Source organism: Stegodyphus dumicola, chromosome 4, assembly GCF_044657685.1.
Source record: "Stegodyphus dumicola isolate Sdum_Otavi_A_Nest chromosome 4, ASM4465768v1".
Taxonomy (NCBI): domain Eukaryota; kingdom Metazoa; phylum Arthropoda; class Arachnida; order Araneae; family Eresidae; genus Stegodyphus; species Stegodyphus dumicola.
The window spans coordinates 60,700,343-60,726,945 of record NC_140771.1 but is presented as its reverse complement, the minus strand read 5'-3'; the positions used below and the strand labels follow the sequence as shown (position 1 = coordinate 60,726,945).

The 26,603-nt window shown below is 35.1% G+C and overlaps 1 protein-coding gene across 4 annotated transcripts in view; it reads left to right on the top strand.

Moving 5' to 3' along the window:
- Positions 1 to 26,603, top strand: part of LOC118199404 (protein eva-1 homolog C-like) — a 106,719-nt gene that overhangs the window by 41,753 nt on the left and 38,363 nt on the right. For 3 of the 4 annotated variants that reach the window (XM_085815001.1, XM_085815000.1, XM_085814999.1), the window contains exons 2-6: positions 4,267 to 4,460; positions 9,402 to 9,525; positions 18,050 to 18,196; positions 21,714 to 21,854; positions 26,046 to 26,171. In XM_085815001.1, the coding sequence (XP_085671127.1) occupies positions 4,267 to 4,460; positions 9,402 to 9,525; positions 18,050 to 18,196; positions 21,714 to 21,854; positions 26,046 to 26,171 (732 nt within the window). The remainder of the gene's footprint in view (positions 1 to 4,266; positions 4,461 to 9,401; positions 9,526 to 18,049; positions 18,197 to 21,713; positions 21,855 to 26,045; positions 26,172 to 26,603) is intronic. The other variant, XM_085815002.1, reaches the window with a different exon arrangement.

Here is a 26,603-nt window from a genome sequence, read left to right as displayed (position 1 = left end):
CAAAAGGCTATTCTCAGGGTACACAACGAGAAGACATGAACATGTACTCCGTTTTTGACTAATGATGCTACATGTACTAAGTTTTTGACTAATGATGTAATGCCAAAGAGAGTATAGATTCTTAAGTTTGACAAAAAAATTTATTTTGGCGTACATTTTGAAATCAGTTTCGAGAGAAATCAGACATAGAAAGAAATAGACATTCCATGAGGAGCGAAACGATTTTATATGGAAAGATATGAGCGAAGCAAAACGAAAACAAATGTAACATGACCTGTCGAGGAAATTAATAATGAAACTTAGGAAAAAATTTTAGAATATTAGAAATGTGAAATCGTTAAAAAATTAATATCATTAACTAAAGCATAAAAATTGTTGTTAATGCGAAAGGCTTCAAAGAAATCTTATTTACTGACAGAAGAAAATTTACGGATAATTTTTGTAGATCCATTATGATTATGTAGATCCATATTGTAGATCCATTATGATCTATGATTAAGTGCCCAATTGTGATTAGCTATCAAAATTTTGTTTATTTCTCTTTATTCTTTTTCCTATTAATGTTCCCTGACTAAAAATTTCAAAGCTCTTTCAGTTTGGCCGGTATTGTCAAACCATTGTGAAATGTTAAGCTAAAATTCCACACAAATTAAAGCCATAAATGCGATCTTAAAGAAATGAATAGCGAGTTTTAGTGACGGTTGCAAAAATAACGGAAAATTGATTTTTTAGAGAACTCGAGCAATTTTGTAACTCATAGAGGGATTAAATGGTATTGAAAGAAGATTGTTAGGATTAATCTGATAGCTGAATATATTTTATGATAGCAAAGAGAACACTTTAAAAGACTTTATCACTGTCGTTGCAAATAATATCCCCTCTCAAGAGAAATTGATTTTAAATAATTGGTTTCTTAGAAAGCAAGTATTCTGAAAAGCAAATTTTGAAAAGTAGATATATATATGTAAAGGTAAAAAGAAGATATTTTTTAGTTGACAGAATGACATGATTTTGCATAGAGAGGAAAACGAACATAAAAAAGATTTATGATAAACAATTTCAATTCCAGACCAAGAATTAGGATCAATATATGAATAATTAGAAGTCAAATTGGCTGTTTAAACCTGGCTAGCAAATGGCGATTGTAGTGTCGCTTCAGTTCCGTCAAGTTTCTAATTTAGTTAAAGCCGAGTGGCAACACTTTCTAGTCTCCACGAAGAACGAAGTAAACAAAGTTCGGTTTTCTATCACGCGATTCAACGTGCACGTAAAATGTAAATAAATTTATGAATAAGTATGTATAACTTCGTAAGGAATAAAATATTGGTTCTGTTGGAGTCAGAGAAGTGTTATTTTTCCACATTTGCGTACGAGACACTTCAGCGATCATGTTTGTTAAATCGAAACATGCCTCTGAGACGATGAAATGAAATGTTCCTAATATGGCGTTGCTTAAATAGGTTTTTAGTAAAAAGTTATAAAAATTCGTAATAAAATATGAGGCTGTGATGAATTCAATGAAATACAAGGCATATACTATCAATGAAAAATATAATGCACAGTATTAGAAGAAAAACTATTAAGCAATACTATGAAATAGGATGTTTAACACTGAAGTATTTCAAATTATATTTATGGGTGTTTAACAGAAAACTTCTCATTTTAATTTGCTGCTAAATTTTTATTTGAGTAATTTGTTAATAAAAACAAATAGCTCCATTTCGTAGTCACCAGCCTTCAAACAACCAAAAATATGTTTAAAAAATACAAGTTGTCTAAATTTAATAATTTTATTTCATTCTTGCTTTTATAAATTTAACAAGCTTGATTAAATTATTTGTCTTAAAATCAAGTTTGATTTAAAAAGTTTATTTACACAGTTATGAATTTATCCGTTGCAGATGCTGAAGTTTGATAATTATTACATTTATTTTAACTCTTAGCTTGCACATATAATTATAAATCTTCAGGATACAGTAAGAAAAATTGCATTTTGTAAAACAGGTTTATGTTAAAAAATACATCAAAATAACAACAAAAAACAAACAAACAAAAAAGTCAGTATAGCGTATAACCATATTTGATAGGCAATTCAGAAATACCTCTTGCCGTCATAAAATGCATTTCGCAATTAAAAATAATCCTAACAAAATACTGTGTAATGTTTCTATCATTTACGGAATTACTTGAATTCGTCATAAGTTCAACTGTGATGTTATTTTCTCACTTATCAGTAAATTTCGTTGTTCAGTTCTTAAAGATCCCATCTCTGATTTTATTTCTTAAGAAATTTCAGCCTGTCAGTCATCGCGGTTTGACATATATCGGCCAAACTGTTAACTGGGTACAAAATTCTCGTCATGTAACATGAATCATATGTTTGAAAGGAAAACAAGCAAAGTTTTTATAGCTAATCATATGTGGCACTTAATCGTAGTTTTAACCTAAGATCTACAAATTTTATCCTTAGAGCTTCTTCAGCTAGTAAATTGTATTTCTTTGAAATTTTCACATTAAAAAACACTTTTCTTCTGTCATTAATGACATTAATTTTTCTGCGCTTTCAAAATGCTAATATCTTACTTTTTTTCACGTTTTAGTACTATTTTCCTCGACAGATTACGTTACATTTATTTTCGTTTTCGTCCTCTCATTGCTTACCATAGAAAATCGTTTTGCTCCTCCGATTGCTGAAATTTTCTTTTCCTTCTTCCAAGATACACCTATGTCTGATTACTCTCGAAATTGATTTCAAAATCTGCGTTAAAATAAAGGTTGTTTTTCTGCCTAATTTTAAAATCTGTAGTCTCTCTAGCATTAAATAGGCAAAACAAAAATGTGGTACTTGTTCATAAATCTTCCCAATGTGTACCTTGGAAGCAGTCTTTTATCAGATGAACATGGACAAATTTGGACATTATCGCACGCTTTCTGTTTACATGTACGTATTGTCAATATAAAACGTGTTTTCGGCTAAATGTGCTGTCGACTAATCATCTTGTGGGCTAAATGTTCTGTCTACTAACCGTCCATGGTAAATTCAGGGACCCAGATAAGACGTAGCCTAATCAGAGCTCTTTTCGTGACGAGCGTCAATGACTGTGGTTAGGATTACTAGACATTTGGCGATGGTGTGTGATATACATTGGCAATTTATCGACATTATTGGCATAGTTTAAACAACAGGAGTCATAATGTTAAGAAGTTTGTTTTCGTACATTTTTAATAAAACGTCTATTATATTATTTACTTATTAATTTTACATTTTAAGTGAATCTTTTTGAAGACAGAAACACCGGTAAATTACTACAAAATTACTTTTAATTGGATTCCAATTAAAACTAATTTAGCCTTATTTTTATAATAAATTTCCGATGATTGAAGAATCGTTTTCTTTGATGATTTTTAAATAACTATCTCACGTGCTAGAAAATAAATCCTCACATTTCGGAAACATTATTTTTAAACTAACAAAAAGGTAAAAATCTGCTGATTATTATTATTATTTCTCATATGGTATCTCATATTTTCGATGGTTCAGAAAGATTTCTAAATAATTTAAACAACTTCAGTCTTTCAAGATCCTTCTAAATGCAATTATTCGCAATATTACTCCTATTTAAGTTTTATTTGAGGGTATGTTTGAAAGATAGTAAACGTATTAGCATTTTCCTATAAGTTTTTTTTCCCCCAAACATTGAAATTCCGTAACGTGTATATATTAGAATTCAGTTGTACAACATTGTTCAACTTGTTACAAGCAGTATTTGTGTAACTGATATGGACATATGCCATAGCAAGAATTCCGGAATGCAATAAAAAATTATTACAAAATTTTCAATAAATGGAAGGAGGAAAATGGTTTAGAAGGGTTCATTAATTAAAGGTTCAAAGAGATTGACAATGATCTATCTCAGCTGGAAATTACTAGAATTCAGTCGTATGTTTCGCCAATCAGTTTTGTTGTCAGTCACTTTGTTTTTCATTCAGTCGTTTGTACAAACTGTCAAACAAATTTCTGCTTTTCTTCGCAAAATATTCGTTATTTTAAATAATAGCTTTAATTATGTATTAACACTTATAAAGCTTAAACTAGTTTAATAACATCTTATTATGTCGATATTTAGGAATCGAATTAACAGAAAGTTTGCATATGTCTTCTCAATTGCTCATAAAATAACCAATTAACAGTTACATTTTCTTGTATAAGTGCTTTAATATATTAAAATACTTTATTTCACTAAGTATGATCTCTCTTTCACATAGGTCTGTTGTACGGGACTTTAAGTACCTTTCAAGCCCATGCATGCGATGGCGAAGACCTTCATCTCACTTGTCCCAACAACACCATCATCAGTATCAATTTCGTACGTTACGGAAGACAAGAGAAATCTGGACATCTTTGTCCGGGTATCAACACAGAAAATGCTAAGACATGCCACTTAGATAGTGCCCCGAAGGTCTGATACCCAAAAGTTATTCTGAAAATCTATACTGAAATTAACAACTATTATCTTTAATATGATTTATAGTTCTATGTTACCTTTGAAACTGAAACTTTTCGAGGAAAGCCATGAAATTAAATGCTATAATATTTTACTTACACGACCATCCTTAGTTTCAGAAGCTTTACGTCTTTTGCGGAGGTGATCACATTACCTTCGTTTCCGTATCTGTGAAATTCGAATTTATGAATGCTCCAAACAAAACAAAAAAATTATTTCGGCAAAATCATGGTACCTTTATTTTCTACTTGAAGGTATGCACATTTACCTGCTTTTAAACAACCCGCGACAACGATCAATTGATGAAAATTTATGTAACACTCATTATGTCTCATTGCTGAAGCTTGAAGAGCCATAATAAACTAAAACTCTTAAATAATATAAAAGTTCAACGAAAAACAAATACGAGCATAATGGAGTCGAAACTGCACTATGCTTCAACAATAGATAATTAATTACATTAAAATACTTAATTTTCTTTGTTGTAATTCTTGCAATGTCCAAGAAGAGTTTAAATAGCAAAGAAAATTATATTTTTATTGGCTTTTAATGTCGTTTTATAAGTAATCGAAGAAGCTGCTTTAAAAAGCTATATTACGAATGATTTTAATTATATTGTTACGGATTTGGTATTTAAATAGCTAATGCTAGTTGAATTATAAATTATACTGTTTTATTCCCCGTGCAGTGTAGCGCGTGATGAATATTTAAGGAAAGCTAAGCTGGAAAATTAAAAATACAAGAGCACGTGCATTTAACATTTAATAAATATCTCCTTTTGATTTCGAAGAAGTTCCAGAAAGTTCTCGCGCACGATTTAAAATCTTATAAAAAGGAGGAAAACATCTCAGTTTGTAGTACGCTGTTGTCAAAAATTTTTGTGTCTATAAATAAGTCATTAATTTGCGAAATCGAAAAACAAAAATGTCCTTTTATAGGACACCACTCGATAGTTCTGATGAAGAGGACTACCGAAGCGAGCGTTCGTCCAAAACCAACAAGACCTATCCATTGAAGAAAGAGGATTTCATTCTTATGGCCAAAGAAAAGAAAAGTAAAGCGAAAAAGGCGAAAACTATGTCAGATACGGAAAGCGAACAACCAAGTAAGAAGAAAGATGTTAAACCTGGTAAGGAAAAAAGAGACATTCAAACAACGAATGGAGAAGCTACTGATGAACAGACACCAGAAGATTTATCAATGGGAAATGATGAGGACATCCCAAAATTCAAGTCATGTTCTGAAGAAGAAATCCGGGACCAGATTGCGAAATTTGGATTTGACGTAATTTGCAATTACTTTCATAAAAGAACTAAGGGTGAGATGGATGTAGAGACATTCACGAAAAAATTTTATCCAGGGCAGATAACTGAAAGAGGAACAGACAGCAGGGAACAAGAATGGATTTCTCCTAAGAAAACCGCGAAAGTATCAGAAAACGAAGCTCCAATGGAAGTTACGACGGAAAATCGATTTGAGTAGCTAAGTGCAGTAGAAGGTATGGAAGAAGAAGGAGGAGCCGAAAAAGAGGAAACTCCACCCCCAATAATTTTCCAGCAAAGCGAAGTGGATTGGCCTAAAATTCATGAAATCCTTATCAATACCTGCAGTGAAGAATTCGGAGCCGATATGAAAATGAAACTACTATATGTTAATTTAAAGTCAGTAGACGATTACAGAAAAGCAACTCTGTTTTGCAGAAAAGAAATATACCATTTCATACTTTCCAGTTACTCAGCGAAAAACCTATTAAGGTTGTTCTTAAGGGCCGTCCATCGACGATGAAGGAAGAACTAATCCAGGCAGATCTGGAGAGAAGGAAATTACCAATAAGTAAAGTCAAGCAGTTTTCCAGACGAAGAGGAGACGCTATCGAGAAACTTCCGATTTTCCTGTTGGAGCTGAAGAAAACGAAGGAAGGACGTGCAATTCATGGACTCAAGAATATGTTAAGTGTTAATGTCAAGATCGAGAAGTTTGCCCCGAAAAAACGCGTAATTCAATGCTATAGATGTCAAGAATATGGACATTCGCAACATCTTTGCTCAAATCCTGAGCAATGCTGCAAGTGTGGACAGCACCATAGAAGTAAAGAATGCCCTCTAAAGCCAGAAGAAAAACCTAAGTGCATCTTCTGCTCACTACCGCATGTAAGTTCATACAGGGGTTGCCCCGTGTACAAGAAGCGATATGAAGCAAAGAAGCAGCAGGCGAAGCCAGCAGCTAAGATCCCTACGCCGGCAGATTTTCCGAAATTCATCGAAACATAGGAAGACAGCAGTAAAACCCAGATGAAACCTCTCTACAGTGATAGAGTAAAAAAAAAATTGGAAAACCCACCCACAGAGTACAAGGATATCATAAACTGGATCCAAGATCCTAAAATCAAAAAATTTCTGAACAGTATGGTTGAGCACGTTGAGAAGATCCGCTCTGCAAAAACCACGGCTGAGAAGTTTACTGCCGGGTTCAAAGCAGCCATGACACTGATGAGATTTGCTGAAAGTGAAGAGTAATCAATCACCAGCTTAGAAGCATTTGAGGGAATTTGACTATGTTTACGATTTCTTTTCACTATTTAACACACAGGTTCCCCTGTTTACAGCAGCAGAGCTCAGGGTCAGTACTTGGGTGGGTGATCACCCACGTGACTGGCCTCGACGTATCATCTTTCTTCAACTAGTAAAGATACATCACAGCTTGTACGGCGGCCAGATGCTTGAACCCTCCTTCTCCAAAGTCTACTTGACCAACTCACGTGCATTAGCACATGTTCCTGCTTCACCTTTGCCGGTGCGGTGTAAATCACCTTAATTTTTAATTCTTCCCAACGCCTTAGGGCATATCTCCAACACAGTCGGTTAAAGTAGCATAGGCTACTAAATGCCGCCTAACCATTCACTCGATTTCGATTTCAATTCGATGATTTTAGTTTGTTTGTTGTTGTTTTAAGAGTTAGTTTAGAAAACTGCTCTTGTTGACTGTAGCGAATTCACGGATTAGCTTTCTTTAGCTGTTTTGAATTAAGTTCTCTTGAACGTTTGATTAGTTAAAAGATAACGACTGTGAAATATACTGCACGAATATCTGAGGAGATTTAAGCTTTTTTTTTTTTTTTTTGTGTGTGTGTGTGTGATAATAACAAATTTTGTTCATTTTTCATCGGACTTGTACATTCATTTCGTAACAAACCCTTTCGTAGGTAATCTAAGAAGTTTTCTTGATGATTTCGTAACGATGATTTTACAGAGGTAGGACAACGAAATTGAAACAGCAGAATCTGTTAATGTAATATTTTGTTAACACGGTCTAGAGAGCGCTTTTTAAGAGCTGTAGCAATTCTTGTTGAAAAGAACAAATACAAGTACTTTTTAACATTAAAAGTATTTTTGCTCTTTAGAAACAGTGATTATTTCACCGGTTGATTAGGAAAAAAACGTTTATCAGTTCTGTTTTCCTCTAGCAATACTCCATCCACATTCAGTGGTGTTAAGATCAGAGGCTTTTGCAGGATGTGCAACATGCTCAAGCTCATACTTATTTGTTCAATTTACTCTGTCACCAACAATGTGAACCGGTGCATTTTCATCGTAATACATTTCACTTCATTCACGATTCAAAATTTGAAAAATTGTGTGAACAGTTCACCAATAGATCTTGAAAGTGATGTGGTCACCAAGAACAGTTTGCATCGCCAAAGATTAGCTTGAAATTTCAATTGAAATTGTCATAGTCCACCTCTGTGCTCCGGGCAAGTTTTTGGTTTTATTTAACTATGGCAAAGCACTCAAGATTTATCTACTAAGGGGAAGGATCACTTCTTGGAGAACTTTCTGAGGAAAACTGGCTCGTTTTCCTTCTTCTCTAAACTGGCTCGTTTCTATTCACAAGGTTAATAGCCACTGTTTGGCTCGTGCACACGTTACACATGGGTTGGTTTGGTATATTATGGCAAAGCACACTAGGGCTATTTGCGTAAGTGGAGAGATTCCTTCGTGGAGGACATTCTAAGGGAAACTGGATCACATTACACATGGGGAAAATCATGAAAAGACCCATGCTGCCATCGAACACAAGTCAGAACTACAAATGTTCAGCGATTTTACCGCTCTGCCGCTGGTGGGCCCGTTACACGTTGGGAAAACCACGAAAACGCCCATGCAGCCAGTCCGCTTGCCTCGAACCCCGAATCGAACTGCTAGTATTCAGTGATTTTACCGCTTAGGCCGCTGGTAGACATTTAATCAGACAAGGGAGAGTCCCGAAATTCCTCTGACAGAGCTTTCTTCATTTTTATTCATTTAGACGTGGAAAAAATTTAAACTTATGGAAAAAATTGTAAATTTTGCTTTCAGGACACGAAACATTGTTTAGCATGGGTGCTGGTTGTCAGGAGCTCTGCCTAACAGTAGCTATTAACCTTGTAAAGCTTCAAACGGATGGTTGTTTCGAGAAATGATTGAGTTCAGGACAATGTATTGTTCTGCAAACTTGAGTAATAATTGTTTCATGTTTTCGGCAAAACTGTTGTTGATACTAATACCATACTTTTTAGAAAACTTCTCGGCAGTTATTCCGGTTAGGAGGAAGTTCTTAACTTTTTTAGGTATACGGATACGAGCTTGAATATGATAAAATTCAGGGTTTCCAACCAAAAGTGCATGAGCTGGTTTGAAATTTGGAATTGCTATATTTACCATGTGTTTCAGTTTCCTTATATAACGTCTATAAGTGCTTATTGATGTTTTTTCCGAATCAAAAAGTTAATCAAAAAAGTTTCTTAAAATATGTTCACGTGAATAATGCATGTTTACTTATACTTTTAGTAATGAAATTCTCTTAAGAATTGCGTTTTCTTCAGAATTAACTGATGGGATTTTTTTTATACCTTCATAGACAATCGAAGCGAGATGCCGGGGAGCTATGGAGTGCCATTTCCAGATATCACCTCAAATATTTTTCGAAGATCCTTGTCCAGGCATACGGAAGTATGCTGAAGTAGCGTACAAATGCAAACCAGGTATTATATTTTATGTTTACGATTGACTAGCCCAGTGAGTTTATTGCGGCGCAAATTTTGGGGAATTTTTGAAATTTTGATATCAAAATTTTCCTCCAATGCCCGATAATTTTCGAATTCCCCCCCCAGTTTTTTTGTTTTCAATTAATTTCAGGTACATTTGCCGGAATATTATTCGTATTTAAGTGACCCTAATATACTAACTTTCATTAGACTTTATGTTAAAAGTATGCAGCTAAACCTCATTTAGGCTCTGAACTGTAACTTTAAACCTTAAATTAGCTTTCAGTTTTTATTAGACCTTTTTAGAGTATAGGAGAAAAAAAAATTTTTTTTCCTCGAATGTTTGGCCTCTGATGTCTATGAGTACAGATAAAAGTTTCAATGTTGAACAAACTCTTTTCTGTTATTTCAAAACACGCTAAAGAAATTTATATCTGCAGTATAATAAAACCCATTAAATATGCAAAATGATCTTTCTAGCTTTGATCGCGTATAAGTCAGAAATGGTATAGATAGAAAGGTTTGCGGCATAATATTAACACACACCTAAAGTTTTAGTAGCAGTTTAACAGAGTTCAATGTGTGCGCCATCTGTAGCACACAGGATATCTAAGCTATATTTCAGTTCCCCCCCACGTCCGGCCTAGCATGTCCTCCGTAACGTGTTCAAATGCTGCGTCAATGCAAGACCCTATGGGTGGAGACTTCGGGGGACAGGCAATGGGCCTTCCTCGACCAGTCCAGCGACCTGGAAATGTGTTGTCCAAAGCTGTTGTAACGATCGTGGTCCAATGATGAGGGCATCCTGCTGCAGTGAGATATCAGGTTGCCAGTTGACGCTGCTAGCTGCAACTGTCGAGACGCTTCACGAATTGGTTTGGTTAGGCTCCGAATAAAAGCCTATTGCACCCTTTCCACATCTGCAAAACCTAAGGAAACTCCGGTTCCGATGGATGTTACTTATGGAAACCGCTTTCAAGGCTTAGAAGTAGGCGGAGCAGAAGATGAAGGAGAAGCTTCCTCAACGGAGACGCCCCCACCAATTGTAAATCCACTTAAAGATATTAATTGGCTGCAATTAAATGTAATTATCGGAATTTTTGCAAGATCAGGACATGAAGTTTCCATGAAATCAAATTCTATAGATTCCGAAAGAAATCAGTAGATGACTACAGACGAGTTACGAAAAGGCTTGAAATAGGTAAAATCCCATTCCACACGTATCAACTGTCAAGTGAGAAGAATGTTCGAGCAATATTGAAGGACCTACCAGAAACCATCACTGAAGCTGCGATTTACGAGGACCTTGAAAGACGCAAGTACCCAATCATTAAGGTGAAGCAATTCTCACGGACTAGAAGAAGTGAAATCGAGAAACTTCCAATTTTCTTTTTGGAGTTGAAAAGGAATATGGTCGGAAATGCGATCTTTGATTTAAATAATATATTCAGCATAAATATTCGCAATGAAAAATACTCTCCGAGGAAAAGGCCAACTCAATGCTACCTTTGTCAGGGCTTCGGCCATACACAACATCTATGATCTAATCCGATCCGTTGCTGTTAATGCGGTGAACCGCACAGAACAAGCGAATGCAATAAGAAGCCAGAGGAAAAGCCGACTTATATTTTCTGTGGTGAAGACCACGTAAGTAGTTATAGAAGCTGTAAGAAATATCAGAAAAAATTCTCGAAGATGGAAAGAAAATCTAAAAGAAAGTCACCCACCTCCACCCAGCATAGATGATTTCCCGAGCCTGTGAAGACTACCGAGAAGAAAATTAGTTCGGAACAGAAGGATTCCTTATAGTAAGAAATTGAAGGAACCCAAAAATTGCAATCTCACGAAATTACCCACAGCTCTAAAGAATTCAGCAAACTGGTTGTTTGACGAAAACATCTTAAATCTCATGCAGGTAATTATTCAATGCATTGTAAAAATTCAGAATGAAAGAACTCAGCTGAAGGCCAGAGTCACTGAGCTCCGTTGCCTGACAGTTGTGGGACTGCCTTACTGCCTTACACAGAATAATGACCAGACCTCCGGATATTTATTTTTACTAAATCAAAAAAAAAAAAAAAGTTTTACATGGGCATACAGAGCCGTTTTTCTTTACAGAGTTATGAGTTACATTGTTCTGTTTTGGTCCTAATGATTCTTCTTGACATGACATGGATAACACTTCAGACTAACTTTATACTTTTACATGTTAATATTTCAGAAACACTTGGTAAATTTTAGAACATTGGAGACTTTTTACAGCACATGACACATTTGATACATTTCACAATACTTGATGTATCAAATGTGTCATGTGCTGTAAAAAAGTCTACAATGTTCTAAAATGTAAAATGTTTCATGTGCTGTAAACAGTCTCCAATGTTCTAAAATTTACCAAGTGTTTCTGAAATATTAGCATATAAAAGTATGTCTGAAGTGTTATGCATGTCATGTCAAGAAGTTTCATTATGACCAAAGCAGAACAATGTAACTCATAACTCTGTAAAGAAAAACGGCTCTGTATGCCCATGTAAAACTTTTTTTTTTTTTATTTAGTACAAATAAATATCCGGAGGTCTGGGCTTTAATCTGTGTAAAGCGACGCCCATAATGCAGATGAAATTTGATTTATGGGCAGATGAAATTTTATGAAAAATTTCACGGGTTATATACCGTGCTCCTTCAAACTTCTCCCTTGGACCTGATTTTCTGCTCGGCATCGATCCTTCGGCCACTTCTAGCGACCAGAATTGCCTGACTACAGTCTAACTGCATTTACGCCCCGAGCGATAGGTGTAGACATGGTACACCTTACTTTTTTCTACCAAAGCGAACTGCCTATGGATTACTCGAAAGATTGGCGAAAGCTCTTAGAAGCTGAGGCCAAAAACGAAAGATCTGCATCCGCATCCACATCTGCTTCTTCGTGCTCGGACGTCCAGAACTCGTTCTGTTCATGACACTTCCGGTTTCCGTGAACCTTGTGTAACACTGCCGTTTGGTCGGACGTTATGGGGGTGGGCGAAAAAAAAGCGCTGATTGCATAACTGCTTCATAAATTATCGGCATAGCGCCTAAACCATAAATATCACCTTTTTATTGCTTACATTTACTTATATTTTTATGTTATTTTTCTATTATGTGTGTCTCATTTGCACAGAAAATACATTCAAAAATGAATTGAGAAACAGGTGTAGTATTCTATGAGATATATATTAGAATTATTATATATTAGAATTATTGCGTCATATTTCAGGTTTTCTGTAAATCAAGTACATTCTAAACCTTTTAACTACATTTCTGGAAATAGCATATTTCAGATTCATGCTTTTGGCAGGGAGTCGATGAAACATAAGTTTCGGTTTTAGAAGTGTGTTATAAATACAATGCGTTTTAAATTATCAGTACTTAGTTGTGTAACATCTTCGCAACTGGTGGAATTCCTCCGCTCTTGAAATGCTAAATCCGCAGTTACGAAGTTTTAGATGAAATTGTTAGAGTAAATCCTAGGCTGCGAAAACTTCGCGAAATTCATTTTTTAATTCATTGATAAAATTATTGCCTTAGCGATATCTTATTAGAAGTGAAATCTTAAATTCGCCAATACTTCGCAGAAGATAATATAATAATTTTCTAATTCCTCTCCATAACAATAAATTCAAGTATTAAATCAATAATGCTAAAAAAACCTTGAATCTGTTCTTTTATTATTAGATTAATTCCTATAAAAAGATATATTAATATCTAATATTGACTATCGACCACAGTTAAATTAAATTCTGTTGTTCTTGTATGTGTTAATAATGTGCTTGTTTTCAGAGTAAATGTTGTTAATGGAGCGCTTTACTATGTGTAATTTTATTTTGTTCGTTGTTTATTAAAATAATTAATCTAAGAAACAGATAGATAGGTATAAGAACACCTATAACAGAACAAAAGGGAGGCAAGTATAATTCTTCTCTATGCTACGTATAAAACACACCAAATTTATAAAGCACAAGATATATTTCTTATGATAAGATAAATTTCGCTGTAATCGAAAAGAGATGATGACAAAAGTATGTTTTTTCAACGAGCAGTATCAAAGTTGGCACTTGTACGTTTTAATAGAAAACTGAGTAGCGCATGATGCTGTATAACGGAAAAGATGCTTAACATTTAATAAAAGTTATTATTAAATTATGCTTAATTATTATATATAATTAATTAATTATGCAACAGTGAATATTCTCAGTCTATAAAATACTCATTTTTATGTTGCATCTTATCTTTTCAGTTAACAGCAAAAAAATCATGATATTTTCCGTTATGGGACAACAAGCGCCAGACAATTTTCACTAGAAAGATATATTCTGAAACTTAAAACTTCCATTCAGAGGGACTACCAGCGGCCGAACGGTCACGTCGCCGAATACTAGTAGTTAGGTCCGGGGTTCGAATCCCGACGAACGAGCTGGCTACATGGGCGTTTTCATGTTTTTTCCTGTGTGCAACGTATGTATATTTTCCCATATGTATGTAACGAGCCAGTTTTCTCTAGAAAGTCCAGCTCGAAGGCTATCCCTCTATTTAGGCAGATAACCCTGGAGTGCTTCGCCACAATCAAATGAAAGCAAATAAGAAACCAAATTTTCAGTCAGAAAAAGTTACTTTCACTGGCTTATTTCGACTGCAGTAAAAATTTTCTGAGTATAAGATATGTATCTTTTAGATTAGTTATTTTAATAGATTAATAAAAGAAACAAACTTTTTTATTGCCGATACTTACTTTGGAAACAAGAGCAGTGTTATGACAGACGGTTTGCTTTGGGTTATTTGAGTATAGCAACGGACGCGATTGCCTTTATGGGGGACTTTCTTAGGGAAACTATTTCATATCTGCGTTACATATGGGGAATTCAGTTTGAGTCGAATTACCACTTTTCAGTAATCATAATCACTAGGCCAGAGTGGGGGAAGGGCTTATGAGAGATAAGAGCAACAAATTTAATTTAATAGCTGCCTGTAGGCAACGCTGGTACATTACCTTGTTACAGAAAAATGTTTGGCTATTGTTGTTCTGTAACATTTAAAATTTTAGGGAGTGATGCCTTCGTGAAGGACTTTCTAAGAAAAACTGTCTCGTATGCACGTTACACATAGAGAAAACCACGAAAATGTCCATGCAATCAGCCCATTCGCCGCAGTTCCAGTCCCAGACTAAATTACCAATGTTCAGCGACTTTACCATTAAGAAAACGTGTTTCCGAAGTGCAGCATTTGAAAGAGCTGACATATAATGAGAAAATGTAAATAGGAAGTTCTTTGAAAAGAAACCAGTCATAGTTACAACAGGCTTATGATTTATCTACTGCATTATGATTCACAAGTGCTTATAAAATTGTCATAGAGTGGAACAATTTTCTTCAAAATGTTTGTATTTACGTGAGAATAATGTCCTTATCACATCTAGCGATTCTCATATTCATTCTCTTGAGGAGTGATGTGTGCAGGAGCTGTCCAAGTCTATAGTTAGGCGGACGGCGAGGTGTTTTATTTTTTTTTACTGCTATTTCTAGTTGTGATTTAGGTACTCTAGGGTACAGCATTATATCCTTTTACAGGACACTGGCTGACTCTACGGATGACGAAGGAATGGATACGGACAGGTCAAGAATATCGATGAAATCTCAACCGACGAAATGGAATGTAGAGGATTTTGTTACGAAAGAAAAAAAGAAGAAAGTCAAGTCTTGCACGGATGATAAGAAATACAGTTCTGGTCCAATTGAACAGGAAAAAATGGATTATCTGATGGAAAGTATTAGAAAGCATGGAAGGGATCACCTTGTGGGACTTATGAAACCAGGACGAGGCGAACAAGCAACGATTCCACAGAGCATTCAAAATACTAAGAAACTCAAGCGAGATGATGATGACCACAAAGAGACAGAGAGCCAGGTGGATAATGAGAACCCAGATAGCGAGTGGAAAATTCCAAGGAAAACGGGAAAATCCCCGGAAAAAGAGGCTGCCATGGAAATTAGGCATGAAAATAAATCCCTTCAAGCAGCTTGGAGAAAAAGATGCTAATGAGGAAGGCGGAGCTACTGAAATGGAAACGCCCTCGCCCATTGTGTTCTCGTGCGATACGCCTGATTGGCTGAAGATCGATGAACTCTTTACCCAAAACTGCCCAGATGGATATGAATCGAGTTCAAGTCGAGGGCCATTCATGTTTATGTGAAAAGCCATATGGATTGCCAAACTATGATGAAACTTCTCAAGGGAAGGAATACTGCATTTCATACGTACCAACCACGTCACGAAAGGAACATAAGAGTGATTCTGAAGGGACTCCTTGTTTCTATCAAGAAAGACTCTATATTCTTAGAGATTTGAGAAGTAGAAAATTTCCTACTGTCAAGGTAAAGCAGTTTGAAAGTAGCAAAAACGGAGTTAAGCCAAACTGCCCATATTTTTTGTTGAACTCAAGAGAAACACCGAAGGGAACCAGATCTTCCAGCTGAACAACGTCTTTTCGACATACCTGTTGAGAAATTACAACCCGAAGAAAAGGCCTGTGCAACGGCATCTATGCAATAATCCGGAAAGATGCGTGAAGTGCGGAGGGCTGCACAGGAGTAACACATGTTTGAAAAGATCTGAAGAAAAGCCGTGCTGTATATTTTGCCAAGGGGAGCATGTAAGCAGTTTCCGTGGTTGAGCGGAATATAAGAAGAGGTTTGAAAAAGGAGGACAGCTCAGAACCCAGAGGAAACCACCCCCAGATGTCACCCAAGAAAATTTTCCTGAGTTGACACCGACAGATCTTAGGCGGAGCAGAACTACGAGCAAAGCCAGCTACAGTGAAAAGTTGAGAAGTAAGCCTGCAACGTCGCCAAATATCATGGAAGGACTTCTATCTCGGTTTGTTAGCCCGGATATTCTGGAACTGTTTAAAGTCTTCTTTGAAATATTTAGCTTTCTTCGAAATATCAACCTAGCTGAGAAACTTCGTGATTTGCTCCAAACTATACAGACAATTACGCAGATGACCTGTGAGTAATTCCTTCATGCAAGTTAATGCTTTCATCGTAATTTATTTTCTCATTTTCTCGTTCGTGGATAGTACTCAGGTTATTTATCAAGATTCGAAAATTTCTTTTTGTTCTACAAGGGGTAGGATCTCAGAACCCAGGTACCCTGGTGTTAGGGCACCGTTCTACTGGATGACATCTAGCGACGTGCAGTGGAATAAGGAACTTTTACCAGAAACGCATTTCCCTTAGCATTTGTTTGAAGAGGAGGGAGGTATTTAGTCACAACAGTTGCGCTCAGCAATCATGTGCATGTGTAGATTGTCGAATGCGGCGTTCTTAGCCGCAGTATTTTAACACTCTTGGAACAAATTATGCTTCCAGCTCTGCATGGAGTAGGAAGGAATGGAGAGGAACCAATCAGTGGGAGCTCTTCTTGTTTACTTCTGGGACATTTCTTATATTTTTTCGGAAAATTTTTCTATTGAGTTGCTTGTTGATAGATCTGATAAAAATTTTACTCAACGACATCGCTTTTATCGAATAAAACCAACTTTTTGATAATGAAACGAAAGCTTAAGTTCGATCAACAAAATACTACTCTACGGACAAAGAGGATATGAGTTCGATCCTGATAAGTATGAGAGTTGAAGCTGCAAACAGCATTCTCTGCTAAAAGTCGTTCAGAACTTCACATGCAGATGGGGCCTTAGACAAAAGGCGATGATGGAAAGAAACTGTTTTAACGTAAATAGATGGTGAAACGTAATCACGATTCTTCAACGAGCAAGCGAAGTCACTAATATCTAAATTATCGGTAAATTTACCTTGAAGCCAAGTGAAGTTTTCCACTGGAGATAATACCCAATAAGTATCCAAATATAGATTTGGATGGAAGAAAACTTTACCAGCATCAGATAGGTTTCTTTTTAGAGTTTCAGTTTCCTCTAAAAAGAGGGAGCATCAAGAGAGGACAAAGAGGGAGCATCAGAGGGAAAAAAATGTTAAAATCAACTCAACGTATTAACCAAAGAAATTTTAACATCCGATATTTTCAGAAAAAATTCCATTTTGTATGCTAATGGCTTTCACAGACTGAAACTTAATCATGACAAAGCAACAACAGGTCGTACTTCGAAATATATCACTGCATTCCTTGACAAAATGAAGACTTGTACTGGTTTTGTATTCCTGCGAAGTGCCCTGACGTCACCTATGGTTTACAAAAACTTTTTTTTTTTTAAATCATGAAAATCACGATGGCTATCAGATCGAACATTTACAAAAATATGCTTTCCATTTTAAACGTTAATTAAACGGCCTCGAAATCACTCTAAATATATGTAAACACCTCTGTACTAATAATCGAATTACGCTTCAGGAATAGAAATATTAGATACTGTTTTCCAGTATGAATTTTTGTACTTCCTTATTTTTTAACCATTGTAGGCGTTTCGTTAAATATCTTATTCTAATAAACATTTTCTTTTTCTCCTTTGCAGAAAACTTTAGAAATAAAGTAGTATGTGAAGGTCAGCGAATATTTTTAAAGTGCCCTATGCAGAGTATAGTAATTTATTCAGCAACATTCGGTACATCCAAAGCCGATATTCTCGAATGTCCTAGGATAGACCCTATCAAAGGTGAAGGTATGTATATTTTCTGTTCTAAGTATATAATATTGAAACACATGCAGTATGTTGCTATGATGTTTATGGTGATATCTCTATGACACGATTATCAGTGAACTAGAGATTCTGGCTCTGCTGGCAGTTGCTCTGAAACCGTTACTAGGGTTAAGAGAACTTACGGCATCTTAAGCGTTTCAAGCGACTGTGCGCAGTCGAATATTTGCAGTAATTATCTCCTATTATATTTTCAAAGAAATACGGCCCCCAATGAAATCATTTGCAGAAATTCCAGATTAAACTGTCGCCTTAACGCTGTGATGAGCGCTTAGTTTACCAAGTTTTGTTAATTCTGCTGATTGTATTAATAAACAACTGTATCGCTGCAGTATGGTATTCCATGGCCCACCGCTTCATCTCAAGTCAACTGCCGACTGTAGAGATTATCACTGAATCAATACACAGCAAAAGAATGTCATGTATTCTTGTTTGAAAAATGTCTTTGTTTCTGACGCGTCTTTCATTATTAAGTTCCAGGAAGGAATTAAATTTATCCAGCCGTGAAATTCAAGAATGCATTTTTCTATCAGATGCTGAAGATTTACTTATGTGGTTAGGTTTATTCAGTTTTGATATCTAGTGATTTTTATGTAAAGTGCTAGATGATCCCTACTACATACTAAATTCTTCCGATAATATTTCTAATTTTGTTGGAAAATTCCATATGCCAAAACCTAAAAAGTAAAAAAAATGTCATTTCCGACAAAATCAAGAAATGTAAGTTGTTTGTAAAAAGGTAATTTTTACGTTCGAAATTGATTGAATGCACCCAGAACCGATGGTAGCTTGATAAAATTTATTGTCCCAAGCGAGACACTTTATAGCTCCGAAACATTTCATAAAAGTATTCTTACAGCACAGCTTACCACTTCAAGCCACTAAGAACGTTAACCTCAAGGCAGTGCAAAGCGTATCTGAAGAGCGAAGCTCGCACGGAGATCTCTCAAAAATCCGAACTCAACTCACAACTAAAAACCTGGGAACTGATGCTTTCTCCGATTTTATATAGTTTTCCTTAGGCCTCCGAGAATTGCCCAGTACCTTCGACTTCTGGAAATTGCTGGAAGGCATACACAGTCACAGTTATATACGGCCGAATACAATTGAGGTTACATAGTTATTGGGCTAATTACAATTATACAGGAACCAGACCGAAATGTCGCCAAGTGGTCGCCAAGTTTGGCGACTTTGGTTAATTTTTGAAACAATTTGGCGACAAAAATTAGTTTTCAAAACTATATCCAGTTTAGCACTATCTCGCCAAAATGACAATATAGCCTTTTACCGCAATGTTAAATAGACCTGTCCCTGTAGTTTTATTTTTCCGACGGTGCATTCTCGGGGTATTTTATCTTACATTATGTAAGAGTTACTACGATTCTTATGTAATGCCTCTAAAATTACTTGCGTGTATACAAAGTTTGTTACAGTGTGATTTTGCTAAAGAAAGCGCCAAATGTGCTGATTAGCTGATGCGTAGCAAAAGATAGCTCAAATGTTTTCACAGACGGTATAAAAGATTTGACATTTAAGTCATAATAACTCTTACTGTGGTAAAAATGACATCTTAATTATGGTAAAAATTAATCTTTTATTTCATAAGAAAGAAAGGATGTTTCTCATGTTAACAAGTATTGAAGTAATCATTCAAAGTAGTCACTCACAAATATGTTATACTTACTCACTTATATGTTAACTCTATTGTAACGATATAAGCTTCAGCGGATTGGTTGCGAGGATCTTTTGCATCCATATTACTGTTTTCCACTGATCTTGTGGCAAACAACATATTGGGATACTTCCTATTAAATGCCAGAATTTTAGAAGCTGTTCATATAAGTTTCTAACTTTGTAACCTGAATGTGGCCACCAGTTAAGCGATGGTATACTACGGATATATCGTAAAACTCTTCATAACTAAAAAGCGTTTAACTTTCGTTAAGTGGAATGAAGTTACTTATAGTTACAGTGACATGAACTGTTACTGGATTTGTAAGTTCAAAAAGCAATCATTTCCAATTTTTAAATAATTTTCTTTTCATTTCTTTATTACTCGAAAAGTAAAAGAAGATTTTAAAAGAAGTGATCGCATTATATACATTCAAAATGGTGAATTTTTACATGTGTGTCCTGAAGATGATTTTGAAGGTAAATGGATTATATAAATTAAAATTTGCGCTGTCCTAAAATACTATTTTTAAGTGAGTAAGGTGTAAAAAACGGAAGCATCAAAGATTTCAGTAAACTAAATAGTCTTGCAGTAAGTTCTAAACTTTTTTTTTCATTTTTATTCTGTGATAATAACGCATTTTGCCATACATGACGGTTGAACAAAATTTGTCAAGTTTGCTGCGAGTCCTGCCACAAAAGTTTAATTTTACTCTGAACAGTATTCCAAAGTAACATCATTGTTCAAAATGATATGTGCAAAAATGAACCGCATGTGTTTTTTGTAAAAACTAGCCTAAGCGTGAGTTATCCGAAAGGAAATTACTATTCGAAATTATCCCGACGTAATTAGTGCAAGTAACTTTTATATATATTTGCTGTGTTGTTTCTCACTTTTATCGGATTGTTTTCAGGTACATTAAACAAGAATACCTAGCAAACGAATATTAACACGTAACTAAGATAAACTTGAGTAAAGTTAATTTAGCCGTTGAACACTGTGATTGCTTTAAGTTCTGAAATGTAAAGGGGGAAATAAACATACGAAATAGAAAACTTCGAATAACTTTTGAGAATAGTATTTTTTTTATATTTTACTTCTTTGTACGAAGTAAAAGAAGTATTCAATCACGAAAAATTTTCGGTATCATATTTCAACGGAAATATCCATTTGACCGTTCCCGAATCCATTTGGACAATTATTTGCATACTTTTCTACGTACACATAGAATAAAGGACTCTTTTTTTCCAAAACGGATTGTAAAATGGATTCACAAGGGATTTTTTTCGTGACATCCGTACACGTGCGTACCTTGCATAATTTGAAAATGATTAGCCGTCTGCTATAACCTCTTTTTTCTATTACAATTGGCTGTATTAAACGCATGTATATATCGACTCTCTTACCCGGTTTAAAAGTACCTACCCACCCTTTATTTTCGAAATCAATCATCGGTCGTAGACAGTCATATACCTCTAGTTACAGAAGTGTTTTAAATGAGGAAAATATTCATGTTTTGGCAAGCTCAAGTTTAGAAAAAAAAAAAATTATTTTTGGTAAATAATGAAATCTGACTACGTATAGAATTTTATCCACGTAGTTAATTTAACAATAAATAGCTAACAATATTTAATATCAGTTTATTGTTGCAGCAAAAAAATGTGTATAAATTAAGAGACTCTACAAGGAAGTCGTGTGGTGTCCATATCAGACCTTTTTATGTATAGAATTCTGCAATATAAATGTGATTAAAAATTCCTAAAAATTTCTGTAAAAAATTGTACAAAACATTTTTTTTATCCTCAATAGATTGTCTTGTTAGTTACGCTACGGAGACCGTAATGCGCCTTTGCTCTAGACGTGAAGAATGCTCTATAACAGCAGATATAGATACTTTTGGAAATCCTAACTGTGCAGGCAGGAAGTACTTGAAAGTAACCTACAGTTGCGGTAAGTCTATTAGTAGCATTATGTATCAAAATTTGGTTTTAGAAATACTTATTTTCATACGCGACACATCGGAACACATCTGTAGCGACACACCGGAAGTTTGGTGTTTCCTTCTGACAAGGAAAAAGCCAGCCGTATAATTAGTATAAATTCGTACAACGCGGCATCTGCGTGTGCGTATGTGGCGAGAGGACACATCGAATTTCGATTGCTGTAGAGTTTTGAATTGACATCGAAAATATGTGTGTGTATAAAACCTTTAAAGAAAATTATTTGTGGGAAGAAGCTGAAAAATTAAAGTTTTGATCCTAACAACCACACAAATCAACTTAAAAATAAAACGCACAATAAAAAGAAAATACACGAAAGATTAAGATACCAGTGGGTCTCAATCTTTTTTGTCCCATGCAGGCCTTTATCATTTCTCCTCCGCCCCTCACACCCCAGCGGTTGAGCGGTCGCTGAACACTGGTACTTCGGTTCGGGTTCGAATCCCGGCGAACGAGCTGTGGCTTCATGGGTGTTTTCGTGTTTTTTGCCATGCATAACGTGTATAATGAGCTTTTTCCTTAGAAGTCCACCACGAAGGCATCCCTTCCTTTAGGCAGATATCTCTGAAGCAGCGGTCGCCAACCGGTGGTCCGTGAAAACGTTTTGATGATCCGCAGAAAAATTGGGACATTATTTATATTTTTTATGAAGATTCAGTTTAAAAAATGACGAGTAACAAACCCTATTGTGGAATATGGATTATACTTTTTTTAAATTTTTAGCTACTACTTTTAGCAAAATTCCTTCAATGAATTTATCGACCTTTTAGCTACTTTTGCTGGTGTATCTAGCGACATTTTGAAAGTGAGAGTTGGTATCCCTGGATATGCTGCTATTACCAAAAATAGCGCGAAAGGGAATTTTCTTTCCTTTTGAATTACAAACATATGCTAACATTGGTCGTTGAATAACACAGTTTTTCTCCGTGTCAATAGGCATATTGATGGATTTTTTATGAGAACCATCTGCATTCTTGTTTATATTTGCATCACTGGAAGTTTCCGTTTTTGTTTTGTCGAACTGTTGATGGATGGCCCCATTGCTGAGTAAGCGATGATTATTATGTTTACAATAATTAAAAATTGGCAGTATAACAGTTTCAGTTGATAGATATTGCCTTACTCTTGCCGGTTTGTTCTTGCTTTTCGTGAAGTTCCTTTTCAGTGATCTTCTATACAAGAAGGTAAGATGTTTTGTACTTTTCATATAATTTTTCAATGTGAACGAAATATGTGTATCAGTGAGACGTTAATAGTGTTTAATTGTTAGTCATAATCAGGGGCGTAGCTTGAATTTCCATAAAGGCATGCTGCTGATCACCAAATGTTTCGAAAATTATATTAACAAATGGAAATTAGAATTACATCTATTGTAAAGTTGAATATTGTTTTTGTGTGTTAGTGTGTTGTTTTTAAGGTCTGATTTAAGGGTTTCTTTTTCTTAAATTCATGTTAGTAGTCCGCTAAATATAAAATTATATATGTATGTAGTGATCCGTGAAATTCTAGGGGTTGATGACGGCTGCCCTGGAGTACTTCGCCACGATCAAAATAAACCAAATAAACCATTCCTCCTCTCCTCCTTTCCAATACTAAAGAAATACATATACATTTATCTAAATTGATTATTTTTAAATGTGTATTATAAATTAAACAAGAAAAAGTATAGGAAATGTTGATAAATACAAAAACCTGAATAATAGTAGATTTTTATATTCATAAACTAAATACTTAAGAGGTCAGTAAAAGGATGCTTGCATTCCTCCATGAAAGTATGAAATCCCCTCCCTCTGCTGTATACCAAGGTCACTACAGTAAAAGGTCTCTTCTCGACCAAGGTCGACCAGCGTGGTGACGTCGACGTCCTGCTTAGAAAGGTTTCTTCCACTTTTGAGTAAAGTGACGTCACTGAGCAGATAGATAAGTTACGTCAGTATCTAAGCTACATCAGTGCCTCCGAACGTCTAAAGTAGAAAGGTTTGACCTTGAAAGTATTGTTGTGAAAGTGCACTTTGTGAAGTGTACCTTGAAGTTAAAAAGAAAGTGTACTCTATGAGGTGCGGCTTGAAGCGAATTTGTGCCTTGTGAAGTGTAACTTGAAATGAAAGTTTACCTTGTTTATCTACTGATCTTACTATATACTTAGAGTGTCCAAATTTCATGTCAATATGAGCCCTATATTAGAAAAGAGAAAAACTGAAGAACTGCAATTAGACATTTAAACCATTTTTAAAATATTAAAACAGTTTCTGATTAAAAAGAATTGAGTAAGAATTTGATATTGCAACTAATTAAACAATTGGTAGTTTATATAAAGTAATATTACGAACTAATGCGGCTATTTAGTAAAAATATAAGCAAATAATTCTTGATGTTTGTAAACTTTAGCCGGGGAAGTATTTCTGCGTCATACAAATATAAAACATTTGTACGATGAACATTCTATATTCAGACAGAAAACTGAACATTTTTCTTTTTATTTCCTACGATTTCTTTCCGATTCAAATCAAAACTGTACATAAGTAAATTTCAGAAATCGAAATATGGAAAAAAAAATGGCATACCATTCAGGAAAATCCAGTTTGTGTCTGTTAAACAACGCTACTATGTAAAAATCTAATATCTTAAGTCGCGCTTTCGAGACATGAAAACTGCAAGATAAATTTTATGAATCGGCACAGTAGAACGAGAGATAAAGTATAACTATTCGCTCCCGCTTTTTTGTGGACTGAGTGAAAATCATTAACGAATAATGTTCCTAAGTTATCTTTTCTGCTGTCATGATAGCATTTACCTGTTCTTAGCACTTACCTATCTGTAATCTGGTGGTGTGTATTTAATTATGGCAAAGGACACAAAAGCTATCTGCCTAAGGGGATGGATGCCTCCGTGAAGGACTTTCTAAGGGAAACTGGCTCGTATACACGTTACACATGGGGAAAACCACGAAAACGCCCATGCAGCCAGCCCGTTCGCGGGGTTCGAACCACGGACCGAACTACCAGTGTTCAGCGACGTTACCGCTCGGCCGCTGGTGGGCCTGTAATCTGGTGGAAGTTTCGTCGCCATGGTAGTAAATCGCAGATGGTTTGAAATCGTTTAAAACTGAGGTACTTACATACTTAACGCAACCACATCGGCGCAATTTAGCAAATTTTACGGAAGAAAAGAATGATGACTTATAATTGTCTTTAAAAAATATATACAAATTAAATATAATCAATAAGTACACTTACAATCGAGTTTTTGATTTTTTTTAAACTTAATGGAAATTTCACCGCAATTGTTTTGAGGAGCGATTGAAAGCAATTGTCCTTTTAGAAATTTTGCTGAAAAATACTATTTTTCTGCAGAAATGTTATCACAGTTTCTTGCACAATAGAGAGATCTCACAAGTATGTATTTTAAAATTGAAGATAAAAACATTTTACGATTTGTCTAATAAAAATCCATGAGAACTTCGAATGCAACAAAAAGTATACATTCGAAAATGGCGATGTTTGTTGTTAAAACTGAAGAATTGAAACTAAAGAACTGAAGCTGCGTAGTTGGCAGAACTTGGCGCATTCTGAAACTTTGGTAATTTCTATTTAAGAGCTTGGGATATAAGTAACAAAATTAAAAACTATGTAATGTAATTTAAAAAAATGAAGTTACTGATTGTTGAAAAAACCGTGTCAAAGCACGATTTTTGTTTTCAAGTCGGGATGATGCTAAATAAAAGTAATTTTTGTTACATAGTGAACTGCAGTTCGGCCATGCGTACTGTAGACTTTGCTATATTGGCGTTGTGTATAAGATAGAGATGAAGAGAAAATTTCGAAGAAATAACAGCCAACACCGAATGCAACGGAGGAAATCAATGAAACCACCATTGAACAAGAGAACAATATATTTTTCTTTGCGAAAAATGAGTATTTGTTATTATTATTATTATTAGCATTAGTAGTAGTAGTATTCTTGTTTTTTAATATTTCCTTGTAGACGTCATTGTATATGCTAATTTTTTCCTTGTTTTTCATATGTTGTTTATGATAATATGATTTATTGTGTTCGAAGTAGGTATCAAAGCATGTATCGTGAGTTTTGTGCAGTTTGTTTATAACTTGAATTATTCAGTTATTCATATTTTTGTCAATAGTTGACTCGAAACTTTTGGTGGAGACGTCTGTCAGAGAGAAATCTACAGAGGAAATCATCCACACGACCTCTTTTCCCGCATGGGTGCGTGGTTTGGATCACTCAGTACAGAACAATCACCGCTTTCGTAAGTATAAATCGAGCGCTCTTTGTTAATATCACGCTTTCAACGCAGCTCTCTGTCTTCTTCTCTCTTAACAGTGGCTTTTGCTGTTTTTACAAAGTGAATCAAATATCCGGTTAAGAAAAACTGCCATTTCTAACGTATCCTCAGAAGGTCTATTTTTGCAGAATGATAACTTCAAGGTATAAACGACTTCTTGCTTTCTGTTTACTTAAGAAAAAAGTTCCGAAACCCAATGATGGCTTTAGAGTAGCTTATTTTGAATAAATTATTGGGATGATTAAACGGCTTTACTTTAAAAATGACTTTGCTGTAAAAATAGTACGAAATGAAGAAATTTGGTGGAACTACAATAGAACAAAAATGTAGTAATAAATCGGGTTACATGAAACACGTAATAATATGCAGGGGACGCTCTTATAACGATTAGCTGCC